The 26,173-nt window shown below is 43.7% G+C and overlaps 1 protein-coding gene across 1 annotated transcript; it reads right to left on the bottom strand.

Moving 5' to 3' along the window:
* Positions 1-242: 242 nt before the first annotated feature.
* On the bottom strand, positions 243-24,963 carry LOC140719762 (proton-coupled zinc antiporter SLC30A2-like). The gene is made up of 8 exons (XM_073034609.1): positions 24,698-24,963; positions 18,911-19,098; positions 15,420-15,566; positions 10,639-10,792; positions 9,665-9,863; positions 7,291-7,396; positions 5,671-5,805; positions 243-827 (listed from the first exon to the last, which is right to left on the bottom strand). Exons 1-8 carry the CDS (start codon positions 24,781-24,783, stop codon positions 682-684), a joined length of 1,161 nt encoding a protein of 386 aa, XP_072890710.1. The 5' UTR covers positions 24,784-24,963; the 3' UTR covers positions 243-681.
* Positions 24,964-26,173: the final 1,210 nt, after the last annotated feature.

Raw genomic sequence — 26,173 nt, forward strand, 5'->3', positions numbered from 1 at the left:
CCTAACCTGGGTTCCATGAAACCCTTGCTTAATGGCATAAAAAAGTTTGGGAACTCCTGGACTGCAAATTACTGATTCAAATATTTTTCAAACCTTCTCTAGTTCTTCCGACAATAACCCTGAATAGTCACTCAGAAATACAGAACTCAAGACATCAATAGGGGAAGGGAGAAATAAACAGATGGCTCTTTCAAAACAGACTACAAATTTTGAAAATGTTTATTTTTAAGCAAAAACTTACATGGAGGTCTCATATGAATAAGCAGTTTGATCCCAACATTGAATATTAACAATAACATTTAAAAAGTGGCAGCATTAATCTCCCTTTAATGTAGTCACTTTGCCATGAAGAGTAATGCACAAAACATACTGTATATCCATGTGGTGTAGCTTAATTCCATTTCCCCAAAGGACATGAGCACATTTTTGGGTTTATTCCTTCTAATGCCACCTCACCAAATATTGATGTTCTCACTCAAATAATTTCACATTTTTGTTTATAGCTGCCCTTTGTTTACAAGAGCCTAACCCTTGAACAAGCAAACATGGTATTTGGGTAATGTGTGTGGTGAAAACCTTTCACATCCTCTTGCTCCCATGCAACTTTTCCACATGTGACTATCTGTGGTCAGAGAAGGCGACTCTATCAGACATACAGGTGGAATTCCAAGCACCGGGCAGCTAGTCTCTTGGCTCTTGGCATTCCCTGCAGTTGATCATATCATCAGAGTAGCTCTCTATCTGAATAGTGATCGAGTAGAAATCAAACTTGCTTTGGAGCACTTGGTTAGCTTCAGCCAAAATAACCTGTGCGTTCGCCTCTTCACCTGTAAGAAAGACAACCGTTAGATCACACAAATTATTTAACAAACGGTGGACAGGATTTGTAAAAAAAAAGGGTCAAAGAAATGAGGAGCTTGATCTCGTGAGATTTTTTTTAAGAGAATGGAGTGAATGTAATAATAAATAGATATCAAGAAAATGAGTTGTAGAGTCCTTGAAACTGAGTCAATAGATTGTGCAAATAGTTCACTATTGAGGCGTGAAGTTGAGAGAAGTTATCTTCTCTGGTTCAAGAGCTTATGCTGACCTTTTCACTATTCTAAGATCAATCTAACCCTTCCCTCCTACATAGCCCTCAACTCTTCACTCAACCATAAAGGCTTTCCTTTCCTATAAAGGCAGCTTTATAACACTGTCTTCTTCCCAGAATTAGTGCCTTCCAATTCTTCTCCAGCCTACGTTTAATATCACTTCAGTTGAATGCTGGAAATGTGAGGTTGAAGACTTAATAATTAATTATCTGTAATCGTTGAATTCAACACAAGGTTGAGTCTCATTTCCCAACAATACAAAAATAGGAACAGGGTGGGAAATGAGCTGCTTTTATTCTCAGACCATTACCCCTACTGGGAGCATAGTCCTTGCCCCTGGGAAAACTTTCAAATTGTCCCAGGTGTAGCCCATCTTCAAAGATCCTTCCTCTCCCTGGGATGAGATCTTCAGAGCTTCTGTTGGCATTTCTAAGCACTGGGTTTTTAAATGGAATGGGGTTGCTAGCCCCACGCCCAACCCTACTCCTTCTGCAGCCAACTTGGGACCGTCCATGGTGGAGTTAAATGAATTGATTCTTGCAATAAATGATCAGCTATAAACTTGTTCCCTGAGGGGCTCAACAGGCTTAATGAATTACTCCTACTACTTTTTCCTTAGAGGAATATAATCTCACATGTTATTTCCAATTTCATTTACCTCCTAGTTACACCTCTTCCTTTTCAACTGTTTCAGATTTCTTCAATCCTATTTCTGCCATTCAATCTCATCTTCCTCCACCTATCACAGACCTTCAACTACCTATAGACCTCCTCCATTCAGGGGCCCAGACAGACATCAGCCGTGTCTGGTGCTCCCGATGCGGCCTCCTCTACATTGGTGAGATCGATTGTAAATTGGGGGAACCGCTTTGTCAAGCACCTCCGCTCCGTCCACCAGAAGCAGAACATCCGAGGGAACAAACATTTAAATTCCCATTCCCATATGTCAGTCCATGCCCTCCTCTTGAGCCAAGATGAGACCACCCTCAAGATGGAGGAGCAACATCTTATATTCCACCTGGGTAGCCTCCAACCAGATGGCATGAATATTGATTTCTCCCTCTGATATCAAAATGTTTCCTTCCTCCTCCTGTCTTCTTCAGTTCCACCCTCTGGCCTTTTACCTCTTCTCACCTGCCTATCTCATCCCCTGTGTACCCTCCTCTTTCCCTTTCTCCCAAGGTCTATTCTCTCCAACCCTTCACCTTTCTCACCCATAAGATAGAGGAGTAGAATTAGGCCATTTGGCCTATCAGGTCTGCTCTGCCATTTCATCATGCCTGATCCAATTTTCCTTTCAGACCCAATCTGCTGCCTTCTCCCCGTATTCCTTCATGCCCGGACCAATCAAGAATCTATCAACCTCTGCCTTAAATGTACGTAAAGACTCAGCCTCCACAGCTGCCTGTGGCAAAGAATTCCACAGATTCACCACTCTCTGGCTCAAGAAATTCCTCCTCATTTCCATTCTTAAAGGACACCCCGTCTATTCTGAGGCTGTGTTCTCAGGTCATCATTGGAAACATCCTCTCTGCATCCACTCTATCAAGGCTTTTCGCCATTCAATGGGTTTCAATGAGGTCACCCATCATTCTTCTGAATTCTAGCGATTACAGGACCAGAGCCATCAAACACTCTTCATATGACAAGCCATTCAATCCTGGTGATGCACCATCAATAACTCTCCGAGACGTGAGGCGAGATATTGGCTTTTATTGACTGGAAGAAAGAACAAGCAGCAATTGACCACCATGCTACTACATCCTAGAGACTGAGAGGCAGGGCTCAGGCCCCAATCGCCTTTATACCAGGGTGTGTGGGAGGAGCCACGGTCAGTGGGAGGAGCCACAGGAGCAGTCTGCGGTGGGGGGGGGGGGGGGGGGGGATGTCCAGACAGGTATATGTAGTTCACCACACCTGGAATCATCCTCCTGGCCTCACCTATCCCCTACTAGCTAGCCTCTTTCCCCTCCCCCCACCCTTTTATTCTGGCATCTTCCCATTTCCTTCTCAGCCCTGAAGGAGGGTCTCAGCTGAAGACATTGTCTGTTTATATATTTCCATAGATGCTGCCTGACTTGCTGAATTCCTCCAGCATTGTGTGTGTGTGTTGCATCAACTCCCACCCCTCACCTCCATTCTCTTTAATCCACTCATTTCATTTTTAACCTTCTTCACTTTTGATGCAAGATCATTTACTTGAAACATTAACTCACTTTCTCCCTCGATCAGGGGTTCCCAACCGGAGATCCACAGACTCCTTGATTAATGCTACATGTCCTTAGCATAAAGGAGGTTGGAAACCCTTTCGCTACATGCTGTCTGACCTACTGAGTAATTCCAGCTTTTTATATTTATATTATTGAAGGAAACCCTTGCTTTAGGTGCACAATAGCCCCATCATCTGGTGCTATCTGGTATAAAAATCATTCACAACCTGGGTTGATCCAAATTTGTAATAATTCTCATAAACAAGCAAATTCCCATTAATCTGAAAGGAAATTTTAAAAGATGGAAAAAAATAGTGTGATTGCAGCTATATAGGACCCTGGTCAGACCCCACTTGGAGTACTGTGCTCAGTTCTGGTCGCCTCACTACAGGAAGGATATGGAAGCCATAGAAAGGGTGCAGAGGAGATTTACAAGGATATTGCCTGGACTGGGGAGCGTACCTTATGAGAATAGGTTGAGAGAACTCGGCCTTTTCTCCTTGGAGTGATGGAGGGTGAGAGGTGACCTGATAGAGGTGTATAAGATGATGACAGTCATTGATCGTGTGGATAGTCAGAGGCTTTTCCCCAGGGCTGAAATGGTTGCCACAAGAGGACACAGGTTTAAGGTGCTGGGGAGTAGGTACAGAGGAGATGTCAGGGGTAAGTTTTTTTTACTCAGAGAGTGGTGGGTGTGCGGAATGGGCTGCCGGCAATGCTGGTGGAGACGGATACAATAGGGTCTTTTAAGGGACTTTTAGATAGGTACATGGAGCTTAGAAAAATAGAGGGCTATGGGCAAGCCTAGTAATTTCTGGGATAGGGACATGTTCCGCACAACTTTGTGGGCCAAAGGGCCTGTATTATGCTATCGGTTTTCTATGTTTCTGTCCAAAATGAAGGAAACAATGGCTTCAGATCATATTAATTCATCAGTTCAGATGCAAGTGAAGGACCTTTGACTTCCAGAAATACTGTATATTCATATTAAGATTATTCCAAGATTATTTCCAGTACACAGTGTAAAGGAGAACTAAATATTTGTTACTCCAGATCCGATGCAGCATAAAGATAAAGAATTGCGATACGTTGAATTGTCAGGTGAATGATTAAATTTTTTGTACTGAAGATCATGGTCTTCCTTTGGGGCTTTCTTGCTGGCTGGAGGGTGCTAATGCTTTTTTTGCTGAAGGAAGTTGGGGAGAGGGAGGGTCGATGCTTTGCTGCTGCTTAAGGGAACGTGTGGGAGGGTCTTTGGGGTTCTAACGTTAGTCATTCATTCTTTGGGGCACTCCTCTGTTTTCATGGATGTCTGAAGATCAAGGTTGTATACTGTACACATCCTCTGATATTTGATGGGACTACTGAATAAACAGTCGATGTTTCTGACGGAGACCCAGACAGTGATCACGTTTGACCCCTTCAGCGGGTGCTCAGGTGGCAAGGTAGCACAGTGGTTGGTGTAATGCCATCACAGTGCCAGTGACCCTGGTTCAATCTGAGACTTCTCTTACTGCATTAGTAGATTTTTCTGGAGGGAGGCTGGTGGACCTGGAAGCGATGCTGCATAACCTCCTTGAAGTCAAGGATTCATCACGACATGGTATTTTGTAAGAAACAGAGTGTGACAATAGCTCCATCATTCTATCGTTACAGCTCATCCTCCCTTTCCAGCTACTTTTCCACTTGGTCCATACTACCCTGTGCCCAAGAATCCATCGATCACAGTTTGGGATATAATCAATGAGTGAGAATCTGTAGCCCACTGCGTTAAATACATTTAAAGAATGATGAAGCCAAATAAGGAAACTTCTCCTTATCCCAGGTTGCAAATTCCTGGCCATAATAATGATTGCAGGCACCAGACTTGTCCTTTCAACAATACAAGCTGCTGGAGGAACTCAATGGTTCGAGCAGCATCTAGCAGGATGGAAGGGAACTGTTGATGTTTCAGGCAGGAACTCCCCGTCAGGACTGAGGGGGGAAAAGTCTCGAATCGAACCCAGGGTCACTGGCGCTCTAACAACATATAATGCTAACCACTACACTGACGTGCCAACCACAAACATGATCACTGTCAGATCTCAGCCTGAAATGTCAACTGTTCATTCACCTCCACAGGTACTGACGGACATACTGAGGTCCTGCAGCACTTTGTGCATTAAACACTGTTCAATGTCTAAAGCCAAAAAGGATGCTTTTGACACTCAGCGCTCACTTGGTACTGCACTGAAGCATCACTTTGGGATTGTGCCCTTGGATTCCTGCAGTGATAATTAAAACAACTGAAACAAGACCATCACAACTTCATACACAGCTAAACAAAGACAGGGTCAGCAAACAATAATCCGTACCGTACTACTTACTGGTGGCAATGTGAACCGACAAAACCAGCTGGTTCATGGTCAGTGCCCAGATGTGGAGACTGTGCACCGCTTTCACTCCGTCGATTAACTGGAGAGTCTCTTTTACGTGGCTAAAATCCATTCCTGTCGGAGTACCTGCGTTGAAAGAGAGAGCTCAGCACTGGTAGATTTACTGTGTGTGACTAACTGCATCAGACCGGCCCGTCACCCAGGACATGACCCCCCCCCCCCTTCTCACAGGGAGGAGGTACTCAGCAATTCAGGAACAGCTCCTTCCCCTCTACCATCAGATTTCTGAATGGACATCGAACCCACGAACACCACCTCACTACTTTTCCTTTTCTCTTTTTGCACTGCCTATTTAACTTTTATATATCTACTGTAATTCTGTAATGCTTTTATTATGTCTCGTAATATTCTGCTGCTGCATAACAACAAATTTCACAACATAGGCCTGTGATATTAAACCTGATTCTGATTTATTCCCAGAGCTCCACTGATCTCAGCTCAAATTTCCCTTCTCTCTGCAGCTCCCTGTCCTCAAACTCACTCGCCTTGGCGAATTCCAACATTCTTTGAGCTTCAACAAACTTTGAGTGATGTACAATGTGCTGTCAATCTGCTCCCATCCTACTGGTCTGCGAAATCAAAACGTCCTCTCAAAAGAGAATCCTTGGATTCCAGCCTCTCCTTGTCACCTTCTAAATCGCTCCACTCAATGTGCCTAAATCAATGTTACTGTGGTTCTTCAGACTATGTATAAATCTTGGTGTCCCTGGACCTGTCACCTCTCTATTCTCACTACATCCTCTGCTAGATTAATTGGCTCTCCCTCAAACCAACAGAGCTACCTGTCTTTCAAATGTAAGGGTTCATACTCAAATAAAGCACTTTCATTTATACAAACTGTATATTAGAGCTAGCATGCCTAAGACTTTTTCCATAGTACTGTATTTGTCAATGTGAAGCAGAGTACGAGTTTGTAAATCTGGCGGGAGCTTAGCATGCTGGGAATGGCAGGGGTGGAGTGTCATGTAAGGAGTGTGGTACAGGGGGCAGAGAAGGAGTGCCAGGGTGGGGAGGTGTATTGGGTGCAGACACACCCAGCTCTGAGACACCAGGCAAGGTCATTTGATTCCAAACAATTGGTTTATTGATCATTATAGAATGTCTCTCTGGTGCTTCCCACTAACCTCCCCACTCCCTTCCCCTTTTCCTAACCATTATTCCCCTCTCCCTGCCCCCTTCCACTCTCAGTCCACAATAGAGACCCATATCAGAATCAGGTTTATCATCACTCACATACGCCATGAAATTTGTTTTTATTTTGTGGCAGCAGTACAGTGCAATACATAAAATTACTACAGTACTACAGCAAAGATCTTAGGCTCCCGAGCTATACATTTGCCTAAGAGTTTTGCATAGTACTGTATTATTTTTAAACATACTACCAACACCTTAAAATCATGAATCTATCAACCACTTTCATTGTTCATGCACCCCAAATCGTTGTAGCTCATTTCTCCAATTCTGTTCACCCTTCCTATTTGTTTCTGGATCTTGCCTTCACTTTGTTTGCTATTCAGACTTGTTTTTAAATTGTTAAAACTTCAGACTCACCTTCCATCAATACACGAAGGACATCTCTCAGGATGGAGAAGGTAGTGCCAAGAACCAATAAGGAGAAGAGGAAGGTACAGATAGGGTCGATAGCTTTATATTCAGGCTGAACACAAATTAAAAAATTACGTAAATGCAATGTAACCATTAGATGATTTAAATGGAAAATTACTCTTATGTTTTGTAGCTTCAAAACATTAAGTTAATTCAAAGGAAGACATGGGAGTTTGAAATCTGTTTACTTTAATTGAGATACGCACGTTTCACATGGTGGCATGATAACATATGCAATTAACATGTTTTACTTATAACCTGTAATTATTTAATTGAAGAAGAATATATATACACACGCACAATTTCTCAAATATTATTGCAGTATTAATACACAACACTCTGTGTGTGTTAAGGTACCTTTAATCTCCTGGCTGATACCAAACCAATCCTAAGAATGTTAACCTTCTAAGTGGAGAGCTGGACATTGGCAAAGGAAACAAAGATCTCACTACCGAGAGATCCAGCAGATCCCCGATTAGCACAATACGTCCCGGTATTAGGGCAACTCGGAGCCACTGTCCCACAGCTCCCGGGACTCACATTCCACCCCGACCTTGAAAGCTGTCTGGGAGGAGTTTGCACGTTCTTCCCTTGACCGCAGGGGTTGCCTCAGGTTCTCTCCCACTATCTAAAAAAATGCAGGTTGCTTAGTGTGGTGAACTACATATACCTGTCTGGACACGCTCCCTGCTGACTGCTCTTGTGGCTCCTCCCACAGACCCCTGTATAAAGGCGATTGAGGTCTGAGCCTGGCCTCTCTGTCTCCAGGATGTAGTATGGTGGTCAACCACTGCTTGTTCCTTCTTCCAGTCAATAAAAGCCAATATCTCACCTTTACGTCTCAGAGAGAGTTATTGATGGTGCATCACTTAGATAATTGGTTAGTTAGTTAACTGGTAGACAATGGACAGAATTGCAGCTAATACAGGAAGAATACAAAATGAGATTAACGTAGCATTAGTGTAAACGGGTGATTGATGATCGGCAGAAACTCGTTGGGTCAGAGAGCCTGTTTCTACGGTATACATCTCGGCAACTGGGTTACCCCTTCTTTAGGCTTGCATCGAAGATTAGAGGTCAACTTCATTTGTCACATGTACTTTAAAATACACAGTGAAATGTATTGCTTTGTGTCAAATCAAATAAGGATTGTGCTCAGCAGCCCACCGGATCACCTTGCTTCTGGCACCAACGTAACAGGCCCTCAAACTGTACACTTTTGGAATATGGGAGGAAACCGGAGCACCTGGAGGAAACGTACAAACTCCTTACAAACATTAGCAGGAATTGAACTGTGATCTTACAGCTGGCATCCTAAAGGGTTGCACGAACTGCTACTTTATCATGCCTCCCTGTAATGCCGACTGTGCCCATGCAGGTGGCACCACCTGTTAAGCAGAGGTTGACAGGTTCTTGATTAGTCAGGGTGACAAAATGGTCCTTAAAACTTACATTTGACTGTAATTTATCGATGATTCCCATCTTTTATGCCTCGGTGTCAAACTGCATTTACCAGGGGTTCACAATCTTTTTCATGCCATGGACCAATTCTATTAAGCAAGGAGCCCATGGACCCCCGGTTTGGGAAAACCTGATCTAATCAATATTCCCCTGAAGTGTCTTGCAACAGTTTACTAGGGGCACCTCCTTGACTATAACCAGCCCTCAAGGGAGAGTTCTAGAGTCACTGAAATTTAACACTGACCATCTGGACACTTGCTGATAAAGATCAACATCGTAACATAAAGTGAAATGTCTTATTTGATTTTTTTTTACAAACCAGTGAGGATTGTGATGGGTAACCCACAAGAGTTACCACACTTCTGGTGCCAACATACAAAACCCTTAAATCCCAGACATTAAACAGATTTTCTTTTCTCTCCACTATTTTTGAACACTTATTTATTCTTAAAAGAATTACACGAGAGGATAAAAAAAGTGAAAAGTTTGTGTCAGAGCCACGTATTCTGTGTTGCACATTTATTATGGTAACTAGTCACATCATTGGGGGGGTGAGGTATGGGGAAAGCGAAGGGAATAAGTTACGTATTCATGCTTATGTCAGTGCAGTTTGTAGCTTGGAACTGCGGAGGTGATATCTTTGCTGACCACAGAGATAACGCTCAATAGTGCTTCATTGTATGTTTGCTAATTGTTAACCAAGGATCGGAACAAGGAATTCAACACTTTGAGTAGCTGCATGCACGTGATCATACTGCAGAACCTCTGGAGATCTCATGCAAACTTTAGCCAAACGCACAATCCCTTTCCAAAACTACCAGTTACTGCAGGTGTGGTAACAGAAACATTGCCCACATACCTCAAAATAGATGACGTAAGCAGCAATCAAAACCCCAAAACTCTGCAACAAGTCTCCCACTACGTGGATGAAGGCTGCTCGTACACTGGGGTTTGTCCGGGCACTGACCTTTAACCCCTGGGGGGTAGATTCTAGGTCATGTGATCTTGTATGCCCATGGCTGTGGTTGTGACCAGACTGATGAAGGATAATGGCCATTCTGTGAAAGGAGTGGAGAAGCAGGCAGAGGAAGAAATCAGAATTGAGAGGAGTTGTAAACTTTTCAACACTTTTCTTAAGAATTAAAAACACACTGAAATAGCTTTTAAAGATAACAGAGCTCATTTAGGGTCTGAGATTGTGCCCATTGTGGTGAACTAGATATACCTGTCTGACTGCTCCTGTGGCTCCTCCCACAGACCCTGCTGACTGCTCCTGTGGCTCCTCCCACAGACCCCTGTATAAAGGCGACTGTGGTCTGCTGCTCTCCCTCATTTTCCCAGGATGTAGTGTTGTTCTTCAGTCAATAAAAACCGATATCTCACTTCCTAAGTCTCAGCGTGAGTTATTGATTTTGTGGTGAACTAGATATACCTGTCTGACTGCTCCTGTGGCTCCTCCCACACCCATATCTGGATACATCATCCTTGTGACAGTAACAAGAAAAAGTAGGAGCCATGCATCTGTCCTCTATTTGAATTGTATTTTGTGTTGCATGGTTACTATGGTAACTAGTCACGCGAGTGGTGGGGTGGTAAAAGTGAAGGGAATAAGTTATGTCTTTGTGCTTTGTTCATGACAGTTTGGGGCTGGGGACCGACAGATGTCATATCTCTTGCTAACTGCTCAATTTTGCTTAGCTTGCACTTGGGTACCCTTAACTTTCATTGCTTCAAGATTGTATGTTTGCTAATAAAGGACTGAATACATGGTTTGGTTAGAATTGACCACTACAAAAAAAAAGGATTATAATTCTATTTCAAGAGGATACTCACAAAATGTTGATGCCAACAGCACATCCTGAGGTGACCAGCATCACTGCCCCATCAACGTCATACTCCTTGGAAATGAGTCGCACTGTTGCCATGTACACCAGTACCCCGGTTACCAACCAGATGGATAGCACAGAGAACAGGGCCCCTAGAATCTCTGTGGGGCACCGGGCAAAGAAAGAAGTTACTTTTTTAACAAGGAAGGAAGGATTAAAAAAATGCAAGGAATACCTTGATTAATAATACAAGTAATATTTATTCTCTTTTCCACTTTGTTTTCTTAATATGATACAATAAAGAACTGGCCAGAACGAAAGTTATAAAGCATCACACACAAAATGCCAGAGCAACTCAGCAAGTCAGACAGAATCTTCAGAGGGAAATGAACAGAGCACGTTTCAGGCCGAGAACCTTCACCAGAAAATTATATTAAACAAAATAGTTTTGATAAGATGGTCACCCCTAAATCCTGGAGGAAATTCTGGAAAAACTCTAACCTGGACAGTGGTTAGAATGTGCCTGAATGGAGGAGTGGAGACCTATCCTATGGATACATCCAAGTAAATGCCTGGAGATGAAGATGGGTGTGGTTTTGTGTGCAGTATACAGCATCACAGGTAAATTAGGTCAACTGGTCAGATACAGGGTGTGTATCCATTCCTCTGGTGTCAACCTAGACAACTGGACTTTAAAGAAGAACACAAGGGGCAGGAGGAGAGCATGCAGTTACTTGACGGCACATCATCAGGTCCAGCTTGGCCTGCACTTCCAACTTCTATTTACACCGCATCCCCTGACAGTCTCACCCAATCAATACAATACTCCAGGTCCAGTCCGGCAGGAGTTGAGAGTGATAATAAATCTGCTTTGATCAAATGGCAGACCAAACTCGATGGGGTGAATGGCCTAATTCTGCTCCTATGTCTTATGGAGTCACCGTACAACAAGCAGATTAAAATCAGAATCAGGTTTATTATCACCAGCATGTTTGTTAATTTGTTAATTTAGCGGCAGCAGTTCAATGCAATACATAATCTAGCAGAGAAAAAAAATAAAAACATAATAATAAACAAAGTAAATCAATTACATATATTGAATAGAATATTAAATAATGTGCAAAAACAGAAATACTGTATATTAAAGAAAAGTGAGGTAGTGTCCAAAGCTTCAAAGTCCATTTAGAAATCATTTTGGTCTCCTTTCTCCTCTCTCAGACCTTACTAACCCAATCACACTCCAACCACTGATGAGAGAAGGAACACTGCATTCTCTGGCCTGAATAGATATGCGTACAAAAGTGCATAATCATGGCTCTACAGTAAAGCACCCAAAAAAGTCATAAAATTAGGACGTCCTTTCAAAGTCAGTTTAAGAAAACACACTACTTAGCTGTAATACCCAGCAATATCAGCAAATACAAATAAATTCTCAAAGTAGCGTTCAGGCACCACGGCAGCTCAGCAGTTAGTGCGACACTATTACAGCTTGGAGCATTGGAGTTCAGAGCTCAATTCTGCTGTCCTCTGTAAGGAGTTTGAAAGTTGTTCCTGTGACCGCACGAGCATCCTCCGGGTGCTCCAGTTTCCTTCCACAGTCCAAAGACATACCAGTTAGTAGATTAATTGGTCATTGTAAATTGCCCTGTGATTAGGCTAGAGTTAAATAGGTGGGTTGGTGGGTAGCACAACTCGTTGGGCCAGGGGGGCCTGCTCCACACGGTATCTCTATATGAAAATAAAAGATGTCAAATCACACAGGAGCGAAGTGGGATGAGTGCAGCAGGAGGCCACCATGAGATATAATGAAAATGGGACAAATGGAATCTGTGGCGCTCTCCTGGAAGAAGATACCTTCTGTTCACCATATCTATGCCTCTCAATCTTATCAACCTCTATCAGATCTCCCCTCAGCCTCCGCTGCTCCAGAGAAAACAACTCAAGTTTGTCCAATCTCTTGTTATAGCATCTGCCCTCAACACCCTTCCTCTAAAGGTTTGAGCAGAACTGTATGCAATACTCCGGATGTGGCCTAATCTGATCAACTATTCTATTTAGCACTCCCCCCATCCGCCTCTATTTCCCCACTGTACTGCACTGTAAACAACTTAAACCACGTTCAATAATACATGCTGGTATTTATACAAATTTTATTCCATATGTGGTTTTAACCTCGAACTTCACTTTTATATAATTTATTATAATTTCTGAATGTTGTTTTTTTTTTTGCTGCACGTCTCACCCTGACCAATACACCACAGCAAAATCCTGATACATGTCACTGTAGGTGGTGAATAAACTCGATCAATGATCCCCCGATCTTTTTTCCACAACTGCACAGACCAACCACTGCTCTGAGCAGGAAATTTTTTACATGGCCTGAAGACTGCATGAACTTGAATAGTTTTGTAATTTGCTTTACTATAAATATCTAGAATTTAAATTGAATAATCACATACTTTTGATTGATTAATTGAAGGATGTCAGAAAATCTTTCATATTTCTTAAATGTTTTCCTCATGTCTTTATTACAAATACACTGTCTATAAACACTGTCCAGATTAATCTCAATTAGCTACCAAATTCCCTTGTGTTTATTGTTGCAATATTTTTAAATCAATGTTGCAACTTGAAATACTAAAGACTCTAAAGTGTTTCAAAGTAACATTTTGAAGATACAGAGTATCTTCCAAAGGCTTGTGACGTAAAATGACCACAGATTGGCAAGATCCCTCTCTGTCACGCACCAGCATTCTAACCCCTAAACAAATTGTGATACTTCTTCTATTTTTTTAAAAAACACTGGATTATAATCATTAACACAATTAGTTACAGGGTATTTTACAATTATGCTAACATAATTTCAAAATTAAATTAGCATTATATAAAAGACAGTTCCAGCTGCGTGGCAACGAATGCGAGGTGCGCGGGAGCATTTCAGTTACTGCGCGGCTGTGTCCTCACGCAGCTCAGAGGAAACATTGTCCTTCATCTTTGAACTGACAGATAACTGAGAAGAACAGAAACACCCGTGCATAATGAAGGTATTCCATAAACCAAATATTACAATCTGGTCTCCTTAAAAAAGTACAAGTAAATTTCTGATTCTTTGCTGTGATGACGCAGGTGAAGTCTATTGTACAGAGCACTGCCAGATTTTTCTGTTTCTATTTTATTTAGTGATACTGCACAGAGTAGGCCATTCTGGTCCTTCAAGCCATGCCACCCAGCAACCCCCGATTACTTAATAACTGCCCATTACACTGATGCTTAGGGCAGCAATGAAGGTCTTCCATCTCTGTGTTCACTTCTCTGTTGTGCCCAAGGCTCCGCATTTCTGCCTCTACAGTACGGCACCAAGTTGTCTTTGGTCTCCTACCCTTCTGGGATCCCATGAAGTGCTGACTTGGAGTTGGCCCCTCTTCTCATCACTTGCCCAATCCATCTCCAACATTTCCTCATGATGATTATGGCCATATCCCCTTGACGACCCTGAAAGAATAGAACGTGGCTGGAGATCTTTCTTGGCCAGAAGATACAGAGGACCTTCCAAAGCTTGTGGTGTAGAATGATGACACCTTGGCAAAAGTCGCTCTGTTATGCACCAGCACTCTGATCAGTAAACTAATTTTGATCTTAGTCTTGGCAGTGTTCAGGGCTTCCTTCATTGTGCCAGTAGCTCTCCCTCAGTTTTCACCACTATCAACCATGTAGGTCCCAGTTGGAGACTCAGGAATACTGTCACACACAGATATAGAAGAATTCTTCCTTGCTGTTTCTGTAACAGTTTTGCTTGACCAGTCAGAGTTGTTAGCCCCTAGTTGAAACTCCAAACCTGGAGGACCAGTGGACCACTCTTAGTCTGGTCTCTACCCTTCAATCTGTTTGGCACTGGTGACCCTACCAAGAGCCAAAGCATAAAGCTCTGACTCCAGCCAACATATCTCTCCTGGTCATTGAGGGACATAAGCCTCCAAACCATGACAAGGTTGTGGTCCTCTTGCAGGAACTCCCGATTTAACTATAGCCTGAACTTAGAACAATTACATTGGCCAATTAACCTACCAACCAGTACATCTTTGGAACGTGGGTGGAACCTGCAGCACCTGGAGAAAACCCAGTCATTCGATGGGGACGACATACAGACTCATTACACGTGACGTCAGAATCCGACTCCCGATTCACTCATTTATTGGCGAATAGCAGGGGAGCTGTGGCCTCGGTTGTAGGCCTCAAACCATGATGTCACCTTTCTACAGCATCCCAAGAGTGAGGCTTCAGAGTCAGTGTACCCCACAGAGGTGGTGAGGCATGGCATCTAAACTGGAGTTGGTGATGCCCCCCGTGTTCACTTGGCAGAAGACAAGCTGTTCTGTGTTCGACTGCAGACAGCTGCAACATTCACGGACTCAGGGTCTTACTATATGTTTTTATTTATTTATATATAAATAATTTTACTGCTATCGTATGTGTGCTGTATGTGCCTTGTGCTGGGTATGGCTGTTGGTACCGTGATCTGTATTTGGCCCCAGAGGAATGCTATTTTGCTTGGCTGTATTCATTATGGTTGAATGATAATTAAACTCGAGCTTGAGCTGAGCAATAATAGAGTCACACTAACCTCCACATTACTCATTCTGATCTCCAGCATTTGGATGCCATTTAATGACCATTTCTATCTGGTTCAAATGCATTAAGTGCACTCAGCTGAACTTCTAGATTAGATCTTTGGTCAGTGGTGATAACATTCTCTCTATATCCGGATGTAAATGAAAGATTCAATCTCACCTGAACGGTACCAACCAAAGTTCATGGTTTTTGTTGCAGGTCGTGAAGAAAGCCACAGTGAAAACAGACTAAGGAGCATAGAGGCTAAATCGGTCAAGAGGTGAGCAGCATCGGTCATGATAGCCAGGCTCCGAGCCATGTATCCACCTGGATGAGGAAAAGCAAAGGTTCGGACCACATCCTCCCAACATTTATTTCAACCATCCTGCTAGGAGATAAACACGAGACTGCAGATGCTGGAGATCTGAAGTCAGAAATCAGACTAAGATTTAATATCAACAGCATGTCATGAAATTTGTTGTCTTTGCAGCAGTATGATGCAATACATGGTAATAGAGGAAAAAAAACTGAATTACAGAAAGTATGGTATATCTATTAAATAGCTATATTAAATAAGTAGTGCAAAAATCAAAATACAAAAAGTAGTGAGGTGCTGTTCACAGGTTCAATGTCTATTCAGAAATCTGATGGCAGAGGGGAAGAAGCTGTTCCTGAATCACTGAGTGTGTGTCTTCAGGCTCCTGTACCTCCTCCCTGATGGTAACAATGAGAACAAGACATGAAAAGGCAGTGAAAGACAGCTGAAAGAACTCTGCAGTCAGATAGGATCTGTGGAGGCAAAACAGGCGGTCAACATTTCAGGTCGAGACCCTACATTATGGTGGGGGGGGGGGAGGGAGGAGGATTGGGAAAAGAAGAAAGTTGGGCAGTGTGTAGAGTGGAGAGGTGGGACAGAAGTTATTCATTTCCAGAGAATAAAATATAAAAGCCAGGATGTGATGCCGAGGTTTTATAAGGCATTGGTCAGACCACACTTGGAGTATTGTGAGCAGTTTTGGACCCTTATCTAAGAAAATACATGCTGGCATTGGAGAAGGTCCGGAGGAGGATCAGAAGAGTCATTGGGAATGTATGATTGGAATTTGATGGCTCTGGCTCTGTACTCATAGGAGTTTAGAAGAATGAGAGGGATTGCATTAAAACCTATTGAATATTGAAAGGCCTAGAAAGAGTGGATGAGGAGAGGATGTTTCTATGGCAGTGATGTCCAGGACTGGAGGGTACAGCCTCAGAATATGAGGAGGATCCTTTAAGACAGAGACAAAGAGGAATTTCTTTAGCCAGAAGGCAGTGAATCTGTGGAATTCATTGCCACAAATGACTGTGGAGGCCAAATCATTGGGTATATTTCAAGAAGTTGATGAGTTCTTGATTAGTACAACATCAAAGGTTACAGGGAGAAGGCAGGAGAATGGGGCTGAGAGGGACAATAAATCAGCCATGATGGAATGGCAGAGCAGACTCGATGGGCTGAATGGCCTAATTCTGCTCCCATGTCTTATAAGTGGAATTGGATCAATGGAGGGGTGGGAAATCAATGGGAAAAGCTGAATGAAGATGAGACAACTTGGGAGGGAAATTCAATGTTCATACCATTTGATTGTTGGCTATGCAAACAAATTGTGACAGTGGGGATGGCGAAGGACAGATAGGTCCATGTTAGGATGGAAACCTCAAGATGGCTACTGCAGACAGAACACAAATGCTCTATGGGAATCACCTCATACACATTTGGTCTTGCCAATATAGAGGAGAGCATACCTGACCACTGAGTACATTAGACCAGGTTGGTGGAGGTGCATGTGAAATATCACCTCACCTGGAAGAGCTGTTGAGGTTCATAGACGGTGTTGAGGAGGTGAAGGGACAGTGTAACACCTCAGAAGATTGCAGGAGAAAGTATCAGGGCATCCAGAGTGGTGGGTGAGAACGGGTCAGCCAGGGAGATCGAAAGATCTTGAAGACCGAAGGCTGAAGGGTTGAGGGAAGGTGTGACTTGTGGTGGGATCTCAGGGGAGCTGGGGAAATTGAGGAAGATGATGCACTGGATGAAGAGGTTGGTGGGGTGAGTGTTCGCAGCAGATCTCAGTAACTAGTTTGCCTCCTGAGATGGAGACAGGTAGATCCAGTAAAGGAAGCATAGGAGATAAAACAGGTGCAATTAAGGGCAGAGTAGTATTTGATGGCCAGCGAGTCCTGAGCACCTGGAGGGGGCAAGGTTGGATTGAACGATGGGAGTGGAAGAGTCACGGCAGTCAACGTCACATTGGCAATGCAAATAGAAAGGTTAACTGAGAGGGGAAAAACAAGCAATGGGCATCCATGAGGTGGGAGGAGTAGTGGACGGAGGTTTCTTTGCTGAAGAAACTGGCTCAGGGGCAGAGATGATTGAAGAAAACTCAACATCAGATCTGAACAGGGGTACAAAGGGGAAACCTCTGCGAGGAGGAATCACTCAGTGTTAGCAATGTAGGGGGTGAGGGGGGTAGAAATTAGGGAGGATAGTTGGAAAACTGTGGGTCATCTTCTCACTCCAGAGAACAGGGCACACAATCTGTACCAATTTCCCGACACTGCACTGACGGAGTGCCACACTCCATGCTCAAGGTGTGGATTCCTGAAAAAGCCGTGAAATGGAAGCCTCGTCCAACCTCTCAGGGGTATGAGAAAGGACACACAGCTTGATTCAATGAAGAGCAATGTGATTTCTGCTGCTGTTCATGTTAACTACTTCATCATTACCATTATCTAATAGTCATAGTCTACTCGAATTCTTCTCTCACCACAATGACTACACTTGAAAGAGCCAACTCTACCTCTAAAGCTTTTACAGCAGGGATTCTTAACCTGTTGTCTGGGGTTAGATTCCAGGGGGGCCGTGAAGTTGGATGGGATACAAAATTCTCTGTTGATTTCTTTGAAGTGAGACATCTGCAAGCACTTCCGAACTCTTTGAAAAGTCATATCATCGAGATGGAAATAAAAATTGAACCATGGATCACAACCCTTTTCTTTCAATATAAACTATATCAAAGATGTTGATCTAACCAAAGATGAACTCATTGATCTTAGGACAAAAAAAAAATTACTACAATTGGAGCTTAACTCAAAAATCCTTGGAGAATGCTGGTGTTCCTTCAGAGAAGCCTATCCTTGCCTTGTAAATCGAGCTATGGAAGCTTTAATTCCATTTTCAACAACACATCTTTGTGAACCAGGATTTTCAACATGTAACCATTAAAGCAAATAATCAAAATCGATCAGATGGCCAACATGACGATTGTTGCTTTGTCAAAGACCAGGCCACAGTTTATTGCTCTTATTCAAGTGATGCCACAACAGCTTCACACTCATATGCCTTTAAAAAATAAAATTTAACTTGCCTATAATCTTAAATGTAGTTTTGTTTTATGTGTTAATAAAGCTGCTCATATATTACTACACTGTAAAATCTTTTAGACATTTTGATAACTGTTTCAATATAATTGGTTTCTTTTGTAATCCTATTATAGATTTACATACATTATTCTGATAAGCCTCACCACACTGCCAAAGGGGTCCATGGCATAAAAAGGTTAAGAACCCCTGTATTACAAACCTCATGGACACATACATAGTGCTATAATGGTTCAAGTCGTTTGCTTGTTTACCTATCACTTCAGCAATTATAAATACGAAGCAGACAGCAGAAGCCACATATAGCCTCCGACGAGCTATCTGCTGATCCACAAGCCTGTGTTTTCCAGACAGCTGATGAGGGTGACAGTGCCAAAGTTCCAGCTTTCTCTTTGTAACGTCTGCACCTGGCAGGCTACCACACAGCACGTAGGACGAAGCCCTAGACGCCAAAAGAGAAGCAGTTACAATCACTCACTAACAGTTGCAAACTTTCAACATGCAGAAGCCATGACAGTTCTAACTTCTCAAACACAGGGGATTCTGCAGACGTGGGAAAACAGAGCAACACACAAAATGCTGGAAGAACTCAGCAGATCAGGCAGCATCTGTGGAGAGGAATAAACAGTTAACCATCAGCTCTACTCTACTCTTCTCTATAGATGCAGCCTGACTTGTTGAGTTCCACCAGTTTTTTAAAAAAATGTGTTACTATAACTTTTTCAATGTTAATTTCTTGCATTTCACAGTATGTATCCTTTTGCCCAAAATATTTCTACGGAGTTTATTTTATTCTGTTGTGGGAAAGTATGTTCCACTTTTCCTGAATACATTCTTCACAGGCCTTTAACCAAGTGTTTAAAATTACCTACCTGCTTCAAGAATATATCGCCTGATCCTCACACTAAATGGGAGCTATGACATTGCAGATTGGACTGAATGGACAGCTTTGTATTGTGAGGAAATAGTGGGCTGGCTACACTTGTAGCACAGGATGTAGTCTGACTGAAGCATAAAACTCCGAGTTGTCTTAAAAGGGCTGTTATAGTGAGGATGTTTCTTGTGGAAGATCTGGAGCTAGGGGGTCATTGGTTGAAGATAAGATGATGCCTATTTAAGACACTTAGAAATTAATTAAAAATAAGAGATGAGGTGAAATGTTTTCTCTCAAACTTGTGTAAATTAACTACTTATTTACAATAACATATTGCTTCCTTACTGCCAGACTTTCAGATGTTGTTATCCAGCCTGTCACAGCCAATTTGGGCCTCAAAACTTTGTTTTTTCTTTTGATCAAATTTAAGGACAATTTGAGAACTGATGAAGGGTATCGGAGCAAACGCTGTTTATTCCTCCCTATGAATGCTGCCTGACCTGCTGAGTTCCTCCAGCATTTTATTTAGCGATAGAGCGTGGAACAGGCCCTTCCAGTCCTTCAAGCCACACTGCCTAGCAACCCCCCCGATGAACCCTAAGCTAAGCACAGAACAACTTACAATGACCAATTAACAAGCTAACCAGTACGGCTTTGGACTGTGGGAGGAAACTGGAGGAGCCGAGAAAACCTTATTCCACGTGAAAGACAGAGTCCTTAAAAACAGGGCCGGAATTGAACTCTGAACTCTGGAATGCCCCGAGCTACTGTGGCAGATAGCATTTGAGAGTGTTACTTCAAATGTAAAGCCCTAATTTTAGACTTAACTCTCTCTCTTCCAACCTTCACATAAAATTCCATCAATGATATTTTTCCCTAATTATTAGATCGCTAAACTCTTTCTCATAGCAATACATCATCATGTGCCATGTCATATGACATTTGCAGCCATGGTCTAAAGCCTGTGGGGAAGACCCCCTTCATGTTGTTCTTATTTTTTTCTCTATCCATGACCATGATTGTTTTTGTCCAATTTTTCTACAGAAGTGGTTTGCCATTGCCTTCTTCTGGGCAGTGTCTTTACAAGACAGGTGACCCCAGCCCTAATAAATACTCTTCGGAGGTTGTCTGCCTGGTGTCAGTGGTCGCATAACCAGGACCTGTGATCTGCACCGGCTGCTCATACAACCATCCATTACCTGCCCCGTGGCTTTACATGATTCTGATCAGAGTGGGGCGGGGGGGGGGGGGGGAGGTGAAGGTGCTGCACCTTGCCCAAAGGTCATCTGCAGGGTAGCAGAGGGAAGGAGACGTTTGCACCTCCTTTGGTAGAGATACATCTCCATCCCACCACCCTCATAGCAGTACCCCAGATTTAAAACAGAATGACCCGGGCTGGTTCCTCAGTATTCGAGAAAACCCTTTCTTTGTGTATTTGATGGTTTGACCTGCACAAGTGAAATTGGTTTGACCGTTCTACATGCAAGTTCGCCCGCGACTATACGTCTGACAGTAGGGTGGGTGTGTGGAGACGACATCCAGAGTTAGAGATAGAGGTGGGAAAAATTACTGTTTAAGAGACATTTGGACAGGTATGTGAATAGGAAAGGTTTGGAGAATATGGATCAAATACAGGTAAATGGGACTTGTTCAGGTGGTGCGCATGGATGAGTTAAGCAGAAGGCCCTGTTTCCATGCTGTATATGACCCCTAGTGCCTCTAATATGATACATTCAATGCTGTGTGTCACTGTTACTGCTTGGGGCCTCACTTGTCTAATTGTCTCTCCCCACTGATCTCCCCCCTTGGGACTTATCACTGAAAGTGTGACAAGTGCTGCACCTCCTCCCTCACCACCGTTCAGGACCCCGATCTGGTGAGACCACACTCCGCCTGTGACTCCGTTGTATCAGTTGCTCCCATTGCAGCCTCTTCGATACCGGTCAGGCCCAATGTAGACTGGGGGACCACTTCGCAGAGGACCTTCCATTCGTCCGCTGCAAAAGGTAGAATCTCTTGGTGGCCCCCTACTTCAATTTGACTTCCCATTCCAACGTGTTTGCCCATGGCCTCCTTTAATGCCATGATGAGGTCAAACACATGTTTGAGGAGCAATGCCTCATATTCCATCTTGGTAGCCTCAGCTTTTTCCATTCCCTATTACAGTTTCCCTCTTTTTTCCCCTCCCCTCCCTTTCTTCCGTGGTCCACTGCCTTTTGCCATTAGATTCCCCCTTCAGCCCTTTGCCCTTCCACCTATCACCTACCAGCTTAATTCATCTCACCTCCAACCTCCCCCTTCCTTCATTCAACTGGGTCTATACTAGCCATTGGAGCAACTACAGCCCCCGTTTATTTACCCATAACATATTCTCTCCCACACACAAAGTTCAAAGTACATTTATTATCAAAGTACCTATACAGAACACAGCTCTGAAATTTGTTCTCCTGCAGGCAGCCATGAAACAAAGAAAAACCATGGAACCTGCTCAAGAAAACGTCAAACACCCAACTAGTGAAAAAAAAAAACCGAATGTGCAAATGGCAGAACACATCGAATGTCAAAGATCAGGCCAGTGGTATTCATTCGGCTCAGTTCAGTGCCGGACCACCAGCCGCACGGCAAATCTTTGCCTAATCGCCCGTCTGCATGGATGGCCTTGATCAAACAGAGTAACCAGTAACCAGAACCCAGGAACACATGCAACATGAACCTCAAAGCGCCCCAAAAGCCTCAGCAACCAATCTTGGCAACGTGGATCCCACTACGCCTGCATTTTCCTCCGACTGCAGCCAGTGAGACGGAGAGGAGGACTGGTCAGACGCACACAGACGACGCCAAACACCTGCCCGTCCTCGGCTTTCGTACTTGTCAACTTCAACCTTGCTCAACGCCTCAATCAGAGAGGAGCAATAGAGTTGATCATTAACTGTTAAACTTATCAGCATGGCTTTGTGATGGGGGAGGAAATCACAGGGAAAACCTGTGTGGTTTTGCACAAGGAAAATCTGCAACAAATAGTACCTGGTGTCTTTGAACTGGTGTCACTGTGGCTGTAATATCAGCTGCTGCAATATTAAATTCTGAACCTCAGTGACTTTGCACCCATGTTCCTGTAATGCATATATGTCAAACTCAAGGCCCGGGGGCCAAATCCGGCCCACGGTGGAATTATCTTTGACCCGCGAGATAATATCTAATTACTATTAAAGCTGGCCCCAGTAATCGAAGCGCCTATGGCGTATGATATGGCTAATGCTGAGTTTATTCAGGTACCAGGTTTTCAGGGTTTTTAGTGTTTATTCGGCAGTCTTCTTCATAAGAAACGGAATTTGTAAAGTGAAACACTTTGTAGTTATAGCAGAGACTGAGACACATGAGAGCAGGCTGAAAAAACGGAGGCAACGAAAGCTGCGTTCGCACGCGTCCGACTAATCCGGCCCGCATGAAGCTGCATTTTGCTCAATCCGGCCCGTGACCTAAAATGAGTTTGACACCCCTGCGTAATGTCTCTGGAGTTGTCCATTTAATTCTATTTCCACCCCTAGATCATCCATCTTGTCACAACTGCAGTATCCATCTAGATACGAGGAGTCTGTACATCTGCCCCCTCTCCCGGTGCTCTGGTTTCCTCCCTCTGCAAACACATACCGGATACGGTAATTGATTATTGTAAATTGTCCAGTGATTAGGTAGGGTTAATTGGATTTGTCGGGGTGGCGTGGCTCGACGGACCGGAAGTGCCCTCTCCACGCAGTATCGCTAAAATAATAAACAACATTCAATTTTGACCATTTCCTCCACTGACTCTAATTGGTGCATTTTTTGTAGTTTCAGCTCCGACACCAGATGGCGCTGCGGCGCGGCGAGTCTCTGCACATGTACTCACCTCATCTTTCCTCACTATCTTCACCACGGTCATTAGTCAACTGCATTGTCTTCTCTTCCGTCTTAAATACTGCCTCACTAGAACTCTCCCCTAACTATTTACCTACAGATCTCTCTCCCAACTCCTAATGTAGTTTTTCTATTCGATAGGGAACTCATCCCAGTCAGATTCAAGCAACACACACAAAGTGCTGGAGGAACTCAGCAGGTCAGGCAATATATATATATATATATATATAAGCAGTCGACATTTCGGGCTGAGACCCTTCTTCGGGACTTTAATTTGTCCCTGCCGCAGTATCCTTTTCTCAACACTGATATTAGGTGCCCCATGAGCTAACCCATTCCGCCCATCGAGTAATACTACTTTGTGTCTTATGAATTTGAACTCCCAGCAGCTCACATGATCCTCCATTGCTGCGGAATCGGCTTCATTCGTTACCGCGACTGTCCTGCCCAAAAAACATATCCCTGAGCCCAGCACTGGACAGCAATGCAGCCTTTGTGATTGGTACTTACAACCAGTGCGACCCCACTTTATAAAACCCATAAAATGTAGGAGTAGAATCAGGCGGTTCGACCCATCGAGTCTGCTCCGCCGTTCCATCATGGCTGACTGAATATCCATTTCAAAACCCATTCTCCTGCCTTTTTCCCCGCAACTCGGGAGTTTCGTATTTGATCGTAATTGGTCTCCCCGCCGCAGCTCTGTGTCATACTCGCTGCATTTCCTGCTCTTAACGATTCTCTTGGGTATGAAGACTAATCCTAGCCCAGTACCACCTTTTGGATCTTCCTCTGTGCCTCAGTCATACCCACATTCGCCATTTTGTCCTTCTCAAATGGCTAGTCTTGCATTCCTTAGTCCAGAAGTGAAGTGTCTATTCCCAACTCGGGCCTCTTACATCTTTTCACCTGCCCATCACTCCCCCGCCCCCCTTCTTCCCTTTATCCTAGGTCCACTCCCTTCTCCCGTCAGATTCTTTCCTCACCAGCCCTTTACCCTTCCTGGAAACGAGTAAACAGTCGACGTTTCGGGCCGAGACCCTTCCACGGAACGCTCTTCCATAGATACTGCCTGGCCTGCTGAGTTCCTCCAGTATCCAGGTAACTTTGCCCATCCTGATTCGATAATCGTCCACAACTCTTTCAACTATTAATTGGTTATAAGAAGTTCCATCCGAGAGATAAGAAGACGCTATGCTGATGAAGGAAGACAGGAAGGGCAGAGGGAAGGGGTGAACCAATTGACGCCCCCTGCATGCATATTGCCACTCACCCGCTGGATGAACGGGGTCGCTGGGGAGATAATTCCTTCAGAAGCGGCAGAGTCTCGCTCATGTCCTCCCTCGATTTAAGCTCCATCGGAAGGGGGATTCGAGTAAAATGGTGAAAAAAATCCTAATCCCACTTTCAAAATTGGGGATGTCGAAGCTCCCCGGGACGTAGGGACGACCGGGAGAGAGACGAGCGCCTTTAACAAGTTTGCACCGTGTGGAAGAACTTTGCCCGGCTCTCCAGAGCGCCCATTGCACTCGGGCGCAAATCTGCTCAGAAACTTTGCGATCATTTTTCACTGGGCGTTTTTGGGACAAAAGATGAAAACCCCGCAATTCTTCAGTCCGTGTGCAGAAGATCCTAAACTAACACTGCTCCCGGCTCGCTAGCTCCGAGGTTCCGTGGGACAAGGGCGAACCTTTAAAATTTTTTAAAAATCCCAAATGCTTTCACAAGAATTATTATCAAAAAGCATTTCAATTTAATCACAGAATTAGATTAGATATAGATTGAACCCGCTTTTAGAGAACGTGTGCGTGCCCATCTTTGACGTATCCTTTGCGTGCAGTGCTCCCTTCCCTCGCCAGTACTTGATAGTGGAGGTTCGGGTTTTAAGATGCTTCTTAAAGGGGTAGGGGGCAGTGGAGAGAGTATAGAGGGTTATGGGTTGAATCCCAGGTGGCTGAAGGTTCTGCTGACAATTGTGAATCAATGAAAAGTGAGGTGAGGAGGTTGAGGTTGGAGAAGTAATGAGATAGTCATAGGTCAGTACAGCACAGAAACAGGCCCTTCGGCCCATCTAGTTCTTGCCAAACCATTACTCCCAGTGACCTGCATGGGGACCATAGCCCTCCATATCCCTACCATCCGCGAACCCATCCAAACTTCTCGTAAACGTTGCGATGGAAATCACACGCACCATGGACGCTGCCAGCTGGTTCCACACACTCTCTGGCTGACGAAGTTTCCCCTTTCAAGAAGGTCCTTTTCTCTGAAATTCCATGCTTGAAATCATTGAAAGAAAGACAAACACAGCAATTGTGTTATGAGAGCTGTTCAGATATGCAGTTTGACTGGTAAAGTGAAATAATTAGTGTTATCATTTAAATGGCACTGAATATCAACAGGAGATGTTTGAACAGTAAATTATGTAATTGGTGTAATAATTCAGGGGCCTAGGCTAATAATCAGGAGATATAAAATCAAATTGAAGCTGATTAAATCAATCTGGTCTAAAAAGATGATAGTAAGTCACATGAGACCATTAGGGTGATGTAACAGATTACTAATGAACCTTCAGGATTAGGAAGCCTAGTACCTTTGCCCTGTGTGGCCTTTATATGACTGCGGGCCCACAGCAACATGGTCGCCTCTTAACTCCCCTCTGAAATGGCCTAGCAATCTATTCTGTACAAAGGCATTTAAGCTGGCATTCCCAAGGTAAGACCACATCCTAGAGATATAGAAAATGACAGCT

Source organism: Hemitrygon akajei, chromosome 32 (assembly GCF_048418815.1).
Source record: "Hemitrygon akajei chromosome 32, sHemAka1.3, whole genome shotgun sequence".
Classification (NCBI taxonomy): domain Eukaryota; kingdom Metazoa; phylum Chordata; class Chondrichthyes; order Myliobatiformes; family Dasyatidae; genus Hemitrygon; species Hemitrygon akajei.

Coding starts and splice junctions, on each gene's coding strand:
- LOC140719762 (XM_073034609.1), bottom strand. CDS start 24,783: ATGGAGCTTAAATCGAGGGAGGACATGAGCGAGACTCTGCCGCTTCTG. Junction 7,397..9,664: donor CTTACGTCATCTATTTTGAG/GTATGTGGGCAA, acceptor ATTTGTGTTCAG/CCTGAATATAAAGCTATCGA. Junction 828..5,670: donor GTCGGTTCACATTGCCACCA/GTAAGTAGTACG, acceptor TCTTTCTTACAG/GTGAAGAGGCGAACGCACAG.